Source organism: Alexandromys fortis, unplaced genomic scaffold (genome assembly GCF_014885135.2).
Source record: "Alexandromys fortis isolate MF-2015 unplaced genomic scaffold, M_Fortis_MF-2015_v1.1 scaffold_2_1_26212458, whole genome shotgun sequence".
Classification (NCBI taxonomy): domain Eukaryota; kingdom Metazoa; phylum Chordata; class Mammalia; order Rodentia; family Cricetidae; genus Alexandromys; species Alexandromys fortis.
The window spans coordinates 15,723,485-15,740,746 of NW_026067930.1; the positions used below are offsets into that span (position 1 = coordinate 15,723,485).

Here is a 17,262-nt window from a genome sequence, read left to right on the forward strand (position 1 = left end):
GCCACCAGTTTTTCAAGCCCCCCACTAAGAGTTAGATACCATGCAGTTCTCGCCAAGTTCAGAGCACTTCGGCTCAGAAAGGTTAAGGAACCTGGAGCCACACAGCCAGCAACCTAACACTGACCATTTGCCTCTAGTCCATTTGAAGCCTCACCCTCCCTGACCCAGGTCTCTAAGGACAGGCACAGGAACAACATCTGCAAGGACCTGCAGCAGCCCACCCTGAAGGGAACAGAGCTCTGGGAAGAGAAGCAGAACACTGGGTCTCACCTTGACCTCCAGGCTCCTGAGCAGGCAAAGGAGCCCACGCTCACGGACTCCCTGAACCAGGAGGTGTTCTGAACCGTGAGGAGAGACGATGCCCAGCACTCGTCCTGGATGGAAGAACGCTCCCCTTAGGAACCTGGAGGCCCAGCAGCGGAGGTGAGTGGTACCAGCTGCCCCTCCCGCTGGGTGGGTATCATCCCAGGAAGTGCCCTTCTGTGTGTACTTATGGCAGTGCCCTATCTCTGTTTGGAACTGCTGTGCTCAGGTTGGTTGCCAAGCCCAAGGGCTCTGATCAGCAAACGCAGAAACCCAGGACAGGTCCAGAGAGGGAAGGCTGCCTGCGTGTTTTTATCCAGGATCAGGAAACCACAGGTAGGTCGGGACTTGAAAGGGAGCTGGGGTGCAGCTTAGTAGAAGAGTGCTAGCCAGCATATGTGAAGCCCTGCCTCCTACCCCCAGCACCAAACAAAGCAAGCTCAAGAGAGCCTAGCTCCAGAGAGTGACAGAGCCTTCAGTCCTGCCTGCATCCAGTCATTACGCTGGTGTCGTTAACCATGCTCAGTGCCCCTGTTCATTTGTAAGTTTTAATTGTTAGAATAATAATTATTATTAATATATTATATATTTTATATCATACATTATATTAATATATGGTGTATGCTTCCACCATTAGGGAAAATAAGCATGGCTTATTTCCCCTCTGTCTCCCCACGATCCACCATAGAGTGGGCACATGGGGTTTGTTCCTTAGTTCAATCCGCAGGCATTCATTGTGGGAAATGCTGAGCTGGTGCAAAGAAATGCACAAATCAAAACAGAAAAAAAAAACAACTATCAACCCGAGGAGCCAGACAGAGAGCTATCTCAACTCTAAGAAGCTGTCTAGCTACAAATTACTTCGTTCTCTTAGACTCTCTCTTTCCCAGTTTTTATCCCTAGCTGGATCTTCCCAGGGAGGAGGAAGAGCTGTCAACACTCGAGCAGTTAGTCATGTAAGCCGCTCAGGGACATGAGCTTCAGTGGGGCGATGCTGTACAGTCATTGATGTGTGACCTGCTGATACAATTAGCTTCAGATTCGTTTCCAAAATGCTAAAGAGGATGTACTGCAGAGCAATGTCTGAGACTTTCCCCTGGCCTCCCCACTCTGGGGAGAAGGCTATCGCCACAACAAAGGCTTGCCACCCACATGTGAGATCATACAGACAGAGGTCACACGTGCCTCCCCTATGCTCTGCCGCCCACCAGAGCGAAGGTTCCTCAGCGTCCATATCATTACTCCACATTGAGCCTTGGTTACGACCTGTTTCCTTGGAGTTCGCACAAAGCTTGTAATCATGACTCTGTAAACCCAAGTGCCTATTAGATGCCTGGCCCTGTGCTAAGATGCCTGGTTCCATGCTAAGATGCCTGACTCTGTGCTAAGATGCCTGGCCCTGTGCTAAGATGCCTGGCCCTGTGCTAAGATGCCCAGCACTATGCTATGCCTGTAGGAAATTGGGAAAATGAAGAAGACAGAGCACTGGAATAATTTCAGCAGCTGATATACCTGTCACCCATAATAAGAGCCCCCTTAGGGGTTTAGGGATAGGATTAGGGATCAGGGATCACGAAGAGCTTTCACGTGTGCACGTGTGTTACGGCTGCTAAGTGAAGTAGAAAAGACAGGTCCCTCTGCAGGATAGAGTGACTGCTTACTTGCCAAAGCCTTGCCTCAATTGCTCTAACAAAGGGCACAGCTGAATATGATGGAGGGGGAAAACTGTGCCTGAGCCCCAGCTGCAGGGAGGCTGTTGATTGACAGCCTGGCTGCAGTGCCTGGACCCACCTCTGTACCTGCATCACACTGAGGCTACACCCCAAATGGGCTGAGCCTAGCTTAAGAGTACAGCAGGGAAAAGCAAATTCATTCAGGCTCCTCTAGGGGGCAACTTGGGACATGAGACACCTCCTTCCTCTATTGGTCTAGAATTGCCTCGGTTGCCTCCTCCTACCACTACTTCCTTTGGGTCACAGAGGTTGGAGCTGAAGCTTGGTTTGAATGTTCTCCTTGCCCTCCAGTCTTTCCACAATGCCCATCCCAAGCGTTCCCCAAACTGATCTCCTCAGCACACTGATGCTATACTAGCGTCTTCCTCTCGAAAGACCCAGACTACAAGGATCTGATCCAGACCTTGCTAGTCACAAATCCATCTTGCCACGTATTTCAAAAAAGCTTCCATTTTGAAATGCATATGGAGAGAACTGGGGTAAAGCCAAGATCATCAGCTCCGTGGATTCCATCTAATCAGCTAATGTGTAATAAGAGTCTCCAAAAACCACCCCCAGAATGTGGTGGTCCCTTAGCTGACTTAACAACAAAGCAAGGTATTCAGGCTGCTCGTTCAGTAGGAGCCTCAATACAGTCGAGTGTCAGCTCTGCACAGACCACACTTGCAGACCCCTTGACAGCACACACCGCACACGTTCATCCTGTCCTTAGCTTGCTAAGGGGTCTCAAGAGAGACGGCGTGGTGTGTTCCTTTCTCATGCAACACGGCCGTTGAAAAGCAATACAATTGCTGAAATCCAAGCTACCATCTGGCAGTGCAATCTTCTCTGGAAGGAGAGGAAATCAATTATTCTTTACGGTAAAGCTGGTTTCCTCACTTTAGGAAATGACTTTGGATTATGTAAAGCTTGTTCGATTTATCTGCTTCCTGAAAATGACCCTGGCACAAACAATTGTATTTAATTTGTCTGCGAGTTTTAATCCTGGGCTCATTCGGTTGGCACCGCTCAGAGAATTCATCTTAGAAACAGTTGTGTTCGGTGTCGAGTGTCAGCGACGGGGACGTCAGCTCCTGGGGACGACTCAACAGCTGAATGAATGGAAGGAGACTGGAGGCCATGAGGCACGGCATCCTGCAGCCTCTCAGTAAACAACCTAAGGCTTCAAAAGCCCTGCATGAAGGAAGCTTGGTGAAGAAACCACACTTCCACATGGTAGGGCCCCAGATAGACGCAGCTAACGAAGAGTCACCTGATGGAGGGACCACCTGGGCACCTCTGAGAACCAGCAGCCAAAGACTCACCTCTTCACAGGTTTGGGTGTTGTGAATCCTATAGGTTTTGCCTCTTTCTTCCTGGGGTGAGGGAGTGGGGCACACAGGGATGGAAGGAGGGTGGCTGGTGGAGGAGGGAGACTATTGCAGTTTACCACTTGGAACCCCATCACTGATCGCTCACAGATGGTATTCAGCCTCCATGGTTTTCAAAGTAACCAGAACTATTATCCTCCCTTTTCAGATGAAGAAATACAGGCCTCAGGTAATGAACTTACTGATAGAGGATCATGGAATTTGCCGTTGACATGTCTTTCTTCTATCGTACAGCTTTTCAACGAAGCTCATTGCTTCAAAAATTATGGAAAAACATCAATAATATAAAAAATTAAGCTCATTAGTAAGTAAAGAACCAGAAAGAATTAAATTTATCTCCTAAAGCTGCTGATGTTCCAGACGGGGAGATGAAAAGCAATTAACAAAGCTGTGTAAAAGTGGATTCTAACAGGCTATAGCTACCCAAGATGGCGTCCGGATTTGGAGTTCAAGTTACTTTGTGTGGAGGCCTCTGTTCACTCCTCTACCCATGGGACTGAAAGGCCGGGTGGAGGTTGCATGTGACTCCCAGGGTCCTCTTTTCAAGGTTAGAACATCCCCAAAACATATTATATCATTTATGGGCCATGACCGATTGGACCATAAGTGAACTAACATTCTGGAAGAAATCATGACAGCGTAGAGTCAGGTGGGCGGGAGAATTCACATTCAAGCTGGAGACACCTCAGAAGCTGGTAAAGAGGCAGAATCTTACAATTCACACAGGGAAAGGCAGTCTGCTGGGACCACAGTGGGCAAGCGAAAAGACGCCTACTGTCTCTACTGCGTGTTGGGTCGACAGAAGAGCGCGGGTAGGGCGCGGGCAGAAGAAGGATCATGGCAGCAGCAGGCGAAGCTGAGACGGAGCACCTGGGTCTTCATAACAAAGTGTCAGGGGAAGCCAATGCACCAGGTCACCCCAGGAAAACCAGAGCCCCTTGTGTGAACCCCAAACAGCACAGGAGCTCCTGAGAGGTGCTCTCATCCCTGAGATGCACACTATGATGATGTTTCTGGCCCCCCAAAAGCTACTGTAGAAGATTAAATGTTAATGATGAAAACAGCAGTCTGCGCTCTTGTGCCCGGGAACCATAGCAAACACTTGTATGTACTTACTTCATTTTGTCTCTGAAGCTATTCTATGAAGCAGGAGCAACCATCTCTATTTTCCAGAAGAAGACGGGAAGATGATAGATAGATAGATAGATAGATAGATAGATAGATAGATAGATAGATGACTCAAAGTACTTTCCTGGACTCAGTCCTTAGATGACAGGGCCAAGACATGACTCCAAATCCTTCACTCTTAGCCTCTCTATTTTGCTACCAATATTCAGTATGTCCACTGAACAAACTTCCACCAGGGACAGTGACTTGTGCATTGTTTTTCTGTACAATCTAAACCCAAAGCACACTTATGGTACATGTCCCAGAGAAACTATCACTGAAATTGGCAGGAAGATGATTTTCATTCTATGAAATAATATCGTGTTGTAATCCTCACTCAATTATTGGTGCACAGTGAGTGGCGGGGATGGCTTGTGCTGGTGCATTCTGATCAACTGAGGAGGTCTCAAACCCATCCCCATCACCCTTGGTGTCTTCCCAAGCACACTGAAAGCATCTAGAAGATAGAAACACCACGTAGTCATTCTCCTTGCCTCCAGCATCGCAAAATCCAATAAATATTATAGATATTTATTAATAATGAAGAATATGCTGGAGAAAGCTTAGTAATTCTATTCAGCTGTTTCACTTAGGAGAGAGATCATAAACCAGCTTAGCCCCGAGGCATCCGGGTCAGGTTGGACAAACTTGGCGTGAAACCCAAGAGACCCACCTATCATTCTACTGCCGCTGGGATGTCAGCGTATGGTTTTTCTCGGTGCATGGAATGGCGTTGTGGGGAAGGTTCAGTGACAGGAGTTCTCGTGGGAGAGGGCCTGAGTAACTGTAAAGCTTGTGGACAGCGCGTGTGGGGGCATCCTGACGTCATTCACCCCTGTATGGTGCCAGCTCCCTGGGCACACAGTGAATGGCCATTCTCGCTGTATTATCTGCCTCCTATAACAGACGGCCTCAGCCACTTCCACACACTCGGCTGCACAGCTATTTGAAGGACTCTTGACAAGTAAATGTAAACCATCCGGTTATCGCCAGTGTCCTAGAAGGGTGTGTGTGTTCTACTTTGAGAGTTTTTTTTTTTTTCAAAACCATATCATCTTCTCTGTTTTCCTTTTGTGCGTTTTCTTTCCTATAACTTCTGATCTCTACAGACTTGAAGGCAGAGGAAATTAAAACTAGTGTGGACAGATAATTTTATAATTGGTTGATTATTCCTGTCATATTTTTCATGGGGCAGAGCAGGGATGGCTGAAACAAACCATTTATCTCTTTGTAGCAATTAGCAGGTGCTTTCTGTCTCCTGTCACCATGGATACCAGCACCAGAGGTTGCTGCCCCAAACCCTAACATGGCTCTTTCTAATTTGCAGACCTATCTGTCCTTCCCCTCACCAGATTCTCTAGGCTACACCTGCATAGGCTTCCTATTCCAAATCTCAAAGGTGAGCATCTGACTGACGGACAGAGCACAGATCATACGCCTGCATCCCAGCTGCCAGTGCTTTGTACCTTGAGCAAATTTACAACTCAGAAAGGAAAGTCCAAAGGTACGGAACAGACAGAAGGAGAAAACAATGCCCCCCTCATTACCACCAGGCAGCAACAGTATTAGTTAACCCTATGTATACAGTGAGGCCAGGTCTGCTCCTAGGTATGAGTGAGGGAAAGGTTTTTGTTGTAGAGATGAGGAGAATACAGCCAGAGGCATCTGGAAGAATCCAGAGCAGGGAGCAGAGCATAAAACACAGCCCACATGATGGGGGCTGGGGAGGGCACAATGGGAGAAAATAGCATAAGAGAGGGGCCAAGAGCTCACGGCTGAAATGGAAGTGTTATATAGGAATCAGAAGCTGGGGGAAAGAGCTGAAAAAATTGGGGGTAAGGAGCAGGGTGGGTGAGAAGAGTCGGGGTGCCAGCATGGACTCTGGTCAGGGATGTGCAGTGCTGAGAACCTGGAGCCAGCATGGGCTTTGGTATGCTAATAGGCACTACAGTTAGCCATTTGTCCCCAGTTTCTTTTGGTCCTGACACCCATGTGTCCTTTTTGGTCCCCAGAGCAAGCATATAAGCATATTGGAATCTTCATCTGTTACTTCCCTATGCAAAATTAGCACTACAGAAAAAAAAAAAGAAAAACTTTTCTCCAAATTTCATTAAAAGATAATATACACATCAGTGCAATTCTTGATCAAGAATTGGGAGAAAATTAATATTCCTGTCTAATAATCCTTTGTAACAGTTATATAAATAACTCTTATCATTATTCATGATATACACAAGATTTCCATTTCCAAAATGGAAAAATCAAAACTGTGAGAAAAGCCAGCGAGCCGGAATCTGTGATGGACAGATGCAGGAGGTTAGCTGGCATGGCTTCACGAAGCAGCCATCCTGCCCGCGGAATCTAACCCAGCTCTCTAACCAAGACGAGTGAGGAACATTGAGAGGCAGCAATAAATGTGGCCTATTTTTATTTTGCCAGGGCTTAGGATTCTTCGCTCCGATAATGCTGGCATCAATAAAGGAAGATGAGAGCAGCCATCCCACCCAGCCATTAACAGAAACACAGTTTCTGAGGGGAAAAAGGCACCAAAGGAAGATTGCCACCGTGACAAATGGTGCTGTCACCACAAGCCGCTGTGAAGATTTTCAAAAGTTAGCGTATTGATTACGAAGTGCAAGCAGCCAAAATTCCAATTTAGTACCCGAAAAACTGAGCTGTCCCTTGGACATTTCGACAAGGAAGCGTAATTATTGTCAATGAATCTTTTCTCTCAACAGTCACGAGTTTTCCCAACAGGTAAAAAGATTCTATTGGTGGTAATCGCTTTCATTAGAGTCCCAGAGAGGAGAAAATAAAGTCCCCTCCAGGAAGCCCCGTACTTCACTCAGCTGCTGGATTCAGAGTAGCTGCTCGCCTGCCAATGGTTTCAGTCCAGTCAAATACTGAAGAGTTGTCCCCAAATGAGGTTGACCGCTCATTCCTCTTGAGTAAATTGACTCATTACTACGCCTCCAAACTCTGCCCTTTCATTGCCTGCCATGTCTACAACCCTAGGAAAATTACAAAACTCCTCGGGGTTCTTGCTTTCTAGTTGGTCAAATGGGACTCAGGTGGGCATCTAGGTCAGAAGGTATCCCAGACGCCAAACACATTAGCGTAAAGCAAGGACACGGTGCTTATCATATAAATAATGAATGGGCTATGGCACGGCCCTCGTCTCTTCTTATTTTAATCATTTACTTTCATTGTGTGTGTGTGTGTGTGTGTGTGTGTGTGTGTGTGCACCTGTGGAGGCCAGAAGAGGGTACTGGATCTCCTGGAATTACAGGTGGTTGTAAACTGCCAATATGGGCCCTGGGAATCGAACTCTGGCCCTCTCTGAGAGTGGAAAAGTACTGTTAACCCCTGAGCCGTCACTGCAGGCCCCAAACCCAAGTGTCTCACCTGCAGTCTCTGGAGCCGATGTATTAGGAAGTTTGAAATTTCTCTTATTTTAGAAAGACAAAGTGCCTAATTCTCCCCCTCTAGAGTTTAAGACGGTATTTTACAAGCAAATGGGCTAGTGTTCCTATAGTAAAATACACAGAGAGTCACACCAGCTGGGACGAAACGATAAAGAGCCATGTGTCATTTCCAATACAAGATTTTGTGTCATGCTTAAAGAAAAAGAGATGTATGGATTTAGAAACTGTGTGCAGGGACTGTGAGTCCAGGTGGTGGCTAAGCCTCAGGGTGTCCTCTGTAACGCTTCTTGCCCCAAGCCTCCCCTGTTGCCAGAGTCTTCCAAACCTGATGAGGTTCCCTTTTTATTATTTATTTCCCCCCATTTTCCCTATGTGTTTGTAGGGTGCGTGCGTGTGTGTATTCACACTTTTTTGTGTATGTGCATGGGCCCATGGGTGTGAAAGGCCACGTGGATGAAGGCCCAGGACTGCTGTCAGGAATCTGCCTCCACAGCTCCTCCACCTTCTACCTTATTCACTAAGGCAGGGTCTCCAGCTCAAATCCATTGCTCAGCAGCGTGGTTAGTCTTGTCAGCCAATGCTCTGCATTCTGAGGCTGAAAGTACAGGTGGCAGACCATGTCTGCCTGGCGTTCACGTGGGCGTCTGGGGATCTGAACTCTGGTCCTAAGGCTTGTACTGCAAACACTTTAACCCCCAACCATCGTCTCAGCACACCCATTGGGTTTCTGATTCACCCCTGTGCTGTCTGTTGGCAGCCAATTTCCATCCTTAACCACAATACAAATTATCCTACTCCACCAAGCGATCTCTGCAGGGACCTCCCCATGCTGCCCTGCTTCTCCTGGGCAGACTCCCATGAAGTCTCTGGGCAAGTTTAGGCAGAAGGTTGATGCACCAGGAGTGTTTGCTGCAACTGCAGGATCCTCCTTTTCTTCCTGCCTCCTTCGCATCCCTGTGGCCTCCTGTGACTCAGACACAACCCTGCTTATCTCTCAGCCGCAGATGTCACCCTCTGTCATACAAGACAAACATTCCTGTCCTCAAGTGGCAATCAGTTTGAGAACCAGAATCTCAAGACTTCCTATACTTAGAGGTGACGTCACAGGAGTCAGCAACTATTGAACCCAGGTAGCAATTGCTCAGTGCAAGGGCCACGGAAAGTTATGACAGGTGTGTGTGTGTGGGGGGGGGGATTGGCTTGTTTCAGGCTGGCCACAAGAACGGTTGCATGCAAAGGATCAGAAACCCCAGTTCTTATGGGTTTACATAGAAAACAACTCCTGACCTCACCCACCAGCAGAAGTGACTCCTCCCAATGCTATGGCAAGTCCCCAGGAAGGCAAATATCTCTCTACACCTTAACTTTGCAGGGGGTGATCCCCCACTCCACTGACAGCTATCCACTATTGATTACAACTCCAGCTGATCCCATGTGGACCCCCTGGATGAAGGACCCCTCAATACCACGGGCTGGTGTGTCAGCAATATTCCACTTCCAGCATCACAGGAGAGATCACAAAACCTGTGTTGGCTGACCAGCATCTGACCCTCCTCTCTGTCTTGCTCAAGGGCCTCCCACAGATGCCGCTTTGATGAGATTAAAGCTATTTTTAAGAGCTCCAAAGCATGATTACTCGTGTCCTTCAAAACTGCACCCGGTATTTTCTGTCCCTTTTCATCTAAAGCAGCAGCTCTCAACCTGTGGGCTGCTGCCCCTTTATGTGTGTGTGGGGGGGAGGGGGGTCAATAGACACTTTCACGGGGGTCGCCTAAGACCAGCAGAAAACAGAGACATTTACATCATCACAATTCATAAGTGTAAAATATTACAGTTATGATGTAGCAACAGAAACAATTTTACGGTTGGGGGTCACCACAGCATGAGGAACTGTATTAAAGGGCCACAGCAAAAAGGAGGTTGAGAACCACTGCTCTAATGATTTCCACCCTTAACCCTCTCCAAAACCCAGTCCACACTGCCCAACTCTGCACATAAGCAAAACTGAGTTCATAAGGACAGTTATTATGTAATTGTTACATAAGAAATAACTCAAACATCCAGCAACAAGGATCTAAATAAAGCAACACTGTGTACATAATGAAAAAAATAAAAAATAAAAAGCAGTTATCGGTGAGGGCTGTACAAGTGCGTGTTTGTTGAGCTGAAAAGGTGCCCATCGCTCAAGACTCCCTTGGTCCAAGAAGAAAACGTAAGAAGTTTTAACACTCACAGTGTCCTAGAATGTGGAGATGAAAGACACCAGAGAGATCACAGGCTCTTTTAATGTTAAACGCTGTTCATTCATCCACCCAGTGATAAAGCATTCGGTGTGTGTTAAAAAGTGGGTTAGGGAGCAGCGTGGAGAATAGGATGCAGTTTCTGTGAAAGTCATGAATATACGCATAGAAGGGTATCTGGAGGGAAGTTTCATCAAAAGTGTTTCTCTCTGGGATGTATAACTGGATTCGTTTTATCTTTGTCTTTACGTCTATGTTTTTCTGTGTTCTTTTCCATATTTATAAAGATTGTGTGTTACTTTTGCATTCTGAAAGTATTGTGGAAGTTCATGTTTTGGCAAAAGAGGTAATACCTGAAGCAAAGAAATTCTCATCAAATATTAGTTAAGTGGAAACTTCCCAGAGTCCTTTGGGTGCTGTGTGTGATTTGCACACATCTCATGAATAAATGAAGCTCTGAAGGACCATGCTAAAAGTCAGAGTACATAAAAAATACCCTTCCTTGTTTTCTAAAAAAGTGCTGAAGATCACTTCGGTGTTACCTCGGTGCTTTGCACTTTCAAATGACTTTTACTCTCAATGTCTCATTTGACCTTCAAACAAGCTAGTTGCCCAAACTGAATCTTTCCATGTTTCTTTGGTCACCACCAGTTTGGCACCACTCTTTGCTGACTGGCTGGCTGGCTAAATGAGTGGATGGATGAGTGGATGGTTGGGTGGGTAGATTGGTGGATAAATGGATGGATGGATGATGGATGGATGGATGGATGGATGGATGGATGGGTAGATTGGTGGATGAATGGATGGATGATGGATGGATAGATGGATGGATGGCTGGATGGGTGACTGGGTGGGTAAATGGATGGATGGTGGGTGACTAGATGGATGGATAGATGGATGGATGTGTGGATAGATAAATGAATAAGAAAACAAACAAAAGAATTAGCACACTTCTTTTACTGACAAAAAAAAAACAAAAATCAAAAGTAAAACAATATGCCTATGGGGATATAACCAGCAAATTATGAAACCACCAGATTGGACTCATTATCCTTACTCTCTTCTACACAAAAGGCTACCCCAGTCCCATTATTTTTCAGGACATACTTCAATGTTATAGACACCACTGATTAAACAGGAGTCATAGTCAAAACACCCATAGCAGGGGTGTTGGCCTATCAAAACACTACCAGCCCCAGCAACTGCACAGGCTCTTAAAGGCTCCCTGCCATGCCAGGCCTTACCTCATGACTGTTGCATGCAAGCAAGCGGGTCCTAGGTATCAGAAGGGAACTGTGTGGGCTTAATGACGGAGCGCTTGCTTCCTGGTGCAGAAGTATTTCATTACTTTAGCAGTCAGGTAGCAGCAGACATGTGCACACACTATGCTAAAAACCCCTCCACACAGAGGGAGGATTGCTACTCAGAGGAGAAGCTGCTCTCTTCACTCAGAGCTTTTTACACCGCCAGTACAAACACCAGCATCCTGGTGAGTCCGCTGTGCGCGAACAGAGGGAATCAAATGCCGCTGCCCCTCTTCTAAACATTATTTTGAGATTTGGGAGTGGCACAGTTTAGGAAATGAAACAAATACAACCGATCCTTAAGAAATAATGCAACATGCTGCAAGACCCGCCCTCATCGGGAGCCCAGCACTCTTTGCACACGTGTTCCGGAAAGCAATCGGAGCACCCCTGATTCTCAGCGTGCTATAATCCAGGAAGGAAGGGGATCTGTCTTTGAGTGATAGATATAGTCTAAGGTTGCAAGAAGACAAAAAACACTGGGAAGCCTGAGCGAGACTTTATTCCCAGAAGAGGAAATCTTGAGTTTGCTTGAATGAAGTGACCTTGACCTAGATCTTCAGGAAGAGGTGGTGCTTGTAACCCGAAAGGAAAATGGACCCTCCACTATCAGTTCCGGCCAGTTTTCACAGAAACACTATTATCAAAGGATGAAAAGCACAAGATGGACATATGTACACACTCATCGACCACATTCCGTCTCATCTCCACGCATCTTGCTCTCTAGATCTTCCTTCTGGAACATTCTCCTTCACTCCAATCTCCTTTCTCCATGCTCAAGAATATTATTGACTAGTCCTTCTTCCAGCTTACAGATGTGTTCTCTAAGGACACTCTCTTCCCCCAAATGGAGGCACCCCTGCCCAAGCTCCAACACAATTCTTTGATATCTCTACCATATCATTTGTAATGCATAAGCTCTCGGTATCTATCAGCACCACCAATCTGTAAACATCCAGCGAGAAGGACTTCTGGCGGACCCAGTAAAGCACTATACGCATGATGTAATCAATAAGCATTCCATAAACAATTGGCTAATTTTTTTTAAATTACTCATTACCTCAATTCCATACCAGAATTCAGATCCTGGCCCTGACTTAAACTTTCATATCCTGACATATTTCTTCACTATCACTTCGAGGAAGGAGGTACACACATCAGCTCCTCTCATGCAGCCCCAACAAGGCCTTCTCGGAACCACGAAGCTAATATCCTCTGCCCCTGGGGCCATTGTCATCGCCAACCCCATGTTTCAGCCTCCTCACAGCTTTCTAAGCAAGACTACGAGGGAAGCCAGTGACTAACAATACCTGAGGGAAGGTTGGGGAAGTCTCTGCCCACACTGACCGACTGAGAGAAGAAATCTGACAGAGAAGAATGACGACCACAGGCGAGAAAGGAAGCCACAGGCGGGGAAAGCCAACCAGTTTACTCCAGTACCGTAAGACAAATCCCCACTCTCTGTTCAAAGGCGTTTAATAACTGTTACAGTCCAACTCAAGGGATGAAAAGAACTGCTTTTGACATTAGCAATGGCTATCTCCAGTGAGAAGTGGCTACTAAAATGATATTTATTTTTCTCATCACGTAAGGAAAAGTGTATCTTTCAAGTACATGATCAGCACCCGTTGTTCCTCTTAGCCTTTGCCTGCTAAGCTTTAAAATCTTAGTTATTTAGGGAGGGAGCCCCTTACTCCAGGCTTTCCTGGCTATGGCCACACCCAGAAACCATCAGTAAGAGAAAGCAGTACGTTACTTGGCTTTAGATGGCTTCTCCATTCTTTCTTCCTTTTCTTCGTGGCTCCTCTGGTCCGGGAACTAGCAAAATCCTGGTGTCTGGTTTTATCTAGGTTCTGGACACAGACTTTTGAGTTTCAGAGTAATCTGGTGGGTGAGGCTATTTGGGGGTGTGGCTGAATCAACAAGGTTGGCTGTGTATGGCTGTCTGTAAGCATCGTGTTACCCAGAGCAATCAAAGATACAAGATAAACTGTCCCCTCAGAAAGAACCAAGCTGTCAGGCTTCTCGGTCACTCTCGATGTCTGGTGTGCTCCTTGGGTCCCTTCAGGGATAGAACCAAGAAACAAATGCCTTCAATTCTCAAATATTCCTCTCAGAATTGCAATAAGATCATCTCGTCTCGGTGAGAGTATTGATTGTAACCAGATCATCCAGTATTCCCGAATAAGGATGTTGGCACGAACCCTTTTATGGTGATGTAACGTTCTGTCGCCTGCCCTGTCAGAATATAACTGATGGATGTTTGAAAGACGGCTAGTGCAGTAGGATAAGTTTGTGTAATTTAATGCAAATGTAATCAGCCACCTGTGACTATGGGATACTGTTTTAAAGACCACAACTAGGAAAAAAAAAAAACTCGTAAATTTTACCTAGGGAAAAAAACTAATAAATTGTTGGGGCCCATGATTCTCAACATTTGTAGCTGTGAGATCTTTATTTTTCCCAGGGCTACAATCAAACCAAGGGCCCTGAGCATGCTAAGCAAACACTCTTCCACTGAACCCTGTGAAACTCATTCTTGAAATCAAAGATGTTTGTAGTGTTTGCTGGTTCTAATAGAACACGTAGCGGGCATGAAGAACATTATAATGTCTAAAATGAACAAAAGGTCTATTGAATTTTAATTAAGAAAATTAAAGAGATTAGAACTAAGAATTCCATACACTTTTAGTTTACTTTTTAATAGGAAAACCAGGATGACAAAAGTACTAAAAATCCCATACTTTTACCTGCACTGTGTTAGCTACTACAGCACCCTGAAACACATACACAGCAGATGCGAATACCATGTGGCTATGCTTTGCCCTCACGTATCTCTAACACATGGATTCTCAGAGCCTCCAGAGTAACTGCACAGCCACCAGTGACCGTTCCCAAAGGAAGAGCTCGTGAGGAAGTCAGGGGCTTCCAACCTCTGGTGTTAGGAAGGGGGAGGGAGGGAGGGAGGGAGAGAGAGAGCCAACAAAAGAGGAGCCTCCCCAGTCACTCATCACATAAACCAACAGTGATGCCAGCCTGGCACCCCAACTCCAAGAGCCAAAGAAAAGAAAGAGCTACAAACCCGCATGGGACAGACATAGGATTATACTGAAAATTATCTCCTTTTCTTCATTCTATTGGATATAAGGGGAAAAAAAGGAGCAGAGTTTCTAGATATAAAAGTGTGTAACGAGCCATTAGCATGAATATGTCTGTGGGAGGGGACTATGAGAAACTGAACCAGCTCCATGGGTGTTTTACCAGAATCCAATAACTTTTGAGATTTTATGTTAAAGCTTTCATTATTTTCCAGCTCTTTGTGGGTTTTGTTCATATCCATGGGCATTATCCTAGAAATAAGGAATAAAACAGAGATCATTTCTTTAAAATAAGTCAGCTTAAACTTCTTTTTTTTTAGATCAGTTCTTTGAGAGGTTTTGGGTCTTGTTTTAATCAGTTCTTTGGGAGTTTGGCATGTGTTTTTCATACACTCGGGGGTCTTGCGGATACAAAACTCTATAGGTGCGGCACAGGTTAGCATCATCAGCGTTGACTTCAAAATACACCAGGGCATCAAGGCTGGGATCTGGCCCCTGGAACCATCAGGATTATTTTAAAACATTGACAAGTGTCTCGATGTGCCTGGGTCTCAGATTTCTTATGTTAAATGGGTTTAATCTATCAGTTCGTGAGAAACCAGCGTCGGCACATGCCATATGCGCTCTTTGAAGACCAGCCACTGTGAGCGAGCCGAGGCGTCCTCCCAGCTCTCACCTCGCTGAGGACTCTGTAATATTGATGCTGGAAGCTACTGATAAACAGGAAGCTAGGAGCTGAGGCTCCGTGGACGCCCTTGTTAGTTTACTGCATGTCAAACAGCTTCTCTGCTGCCAGCAGAAGCCAGAGGCAAGCCCACCATTAAGCTAGGGTGTGAGGTGTAAGCAGAGTTCACAGTGTACCTGCCAGCTGTTCTCACTCCCAGGGTAAATTTGCCCTGTGGTTCTCTGGAATGAAACCAACAGTCTGTTTGCAGAAGAGCATGGGAATTCAAAACACCTGTACTCCAGAGAAGCAGCCTAGCATAGGCAACAGCTACCGTTCTCAGCACCAGAAGCCCTGAGTTGGAAGGTTTGATCTCTGCATTCACAGCTATGCGTCTCTGGGCAGGCCATTACCCTGCCCTGGGCTTGTAGAGTCCCTTCTTCTTAATAAACAAAATAGATTAGGTAATGTCTAGCCATCACGGGAGCTGTTGCTGCTATAGCATCCCAGGATGGACTGATTAGATCAACAAGAATATGGGCACTGTAGGCATACACACAGACAGAATATTGTATACATAATAAATAAATAAATAAATAAGTAAATAAGTAAAAAAAAAAAAAAAAAAGAATATGGGCACAGAATTCAGAGCTCCAGAGATGCCTGGGCTCTTTGACTTCAGTCATTCTCAGCCTCCGAGCCTTGGTTTTCATGAGGATAACGAGCAAGGCTGTTGGAGGATTTTCAATAGTTAATGTAGATTACAACTCTGTGCCTGGGCCACTGCAGATGCTCAGTAAGTGATGGCTGCCACCGCTGTTATCATCATCCTTGTTGTTCTTGTTACTTCTGTCCTAAAGGCTTAAGTCTCAAAGATGTTTTTACCACATAGCAATCACAAAGCACCCAATAACAGTATCAGCACGTTCTTAACAATTTTTCCGAAACGCGTCGACTTTTTCCTCCTGTGTGTTAATTGCTATTGCTCTTCATTTTCTGCCCGAGATCATTTGTTTCTGTCACTTCAGCTATTTAGCAGCAACAAACAATGCACACGTGACATCGGCTCCCTCATGACCATCAGCATCTCCAGTGTCATCATCACCACCATCATAGTTACCGTCATCTCCATTTCTCATTTTACAGCACCCGAGGCCGGCCATACTGAGCCCCTTACCCCTCTAACCCTCAACGCCCTCAACGCCCCTCCAACCAGGATATCGAGCGAAACCTTCAGACTCTGAAGTTCATGACTCTGACATCCTGTCATCAATTTTACAAATTAACTCAACGTTTTCCTCGCTGCTGCTGCCCTAACGAGTCTTAATGCATTCGTTTTCAGAGCAGGGCATTCCCTCCACCTGTAGAACGTGAAAGGCATACTCCTAACTCATCTCTCTGCTGTACGCAGCCATTTTTGTTTTGTTCTCCATCAGTGCCGGAGAAATCTTTTCAGCACCATTTTCAACAAGTCCTCCCCAGGATCACAGCCCTCATTTCCTGCTCAGTAGAGAATGTCGTGAAAGAACCAGTTCCCTCTACTTCCTGCTGACCACTCGGTCCCAGCCACTCATCATCCCGAGTAAGGCTAGACCCCAAGCATGGCTTGCATCTTCCTTCCTCTGAATCTTTACCTGAACCTCTGCCTGAACACTAGAGTTATCTGAAGGTGTTATTTTGATCACAGTGTTATCATAGTTTGTATCTTCTATCTACTGAAAATATTTTAAAAGATCTCAAGCCAGGTGTGGTGGGGCTCACCTGCTGGTCGAGGCCGGCCTGGGCTTCATAACAAGACCACACATAGCCGGGCGGTGGTGGCGCACGCCTTTAATCCTAGCACTTGGGAGGCAGAAGCAGGCGGATCTCTGTGAGTTCGAGACCAGCCTGGTCTACAGAGCTAGTTCCAGGACAGGCTCCAAAGCCACAGAGAAACCCTGTCTCAAAAGACCAAAAAA

At 46.0% G+C, this 17,262-nt stretch overlaps 1 protein-coding gene across 1 annotated transcript in view; it reads right to left on the reverse strand.

The window, feature by feature from the left end:
- The window catches only part of Fer1l6 (fer-1 like family member 6), a 136,820-nt gene extending 123,486 nt beyond the window's left edge, over window positions 1-13,334 (reverse strand). The window contains exon 1 of the mRNA XM_050145363.1: window positions 13,299-13,334. Within this exon, the coding sequence (XP_050001320.1) occupies window positions 13,299-13,321 (23 nt within the window). The 5' untranslated portion in view covers window positions 13,322-13,334. The remainder of the gene's footprint in view (window positions 1-13,298) is intronic.
- Window positions 13,335-17,262: the final 3,928 nt, after the last annotated feature.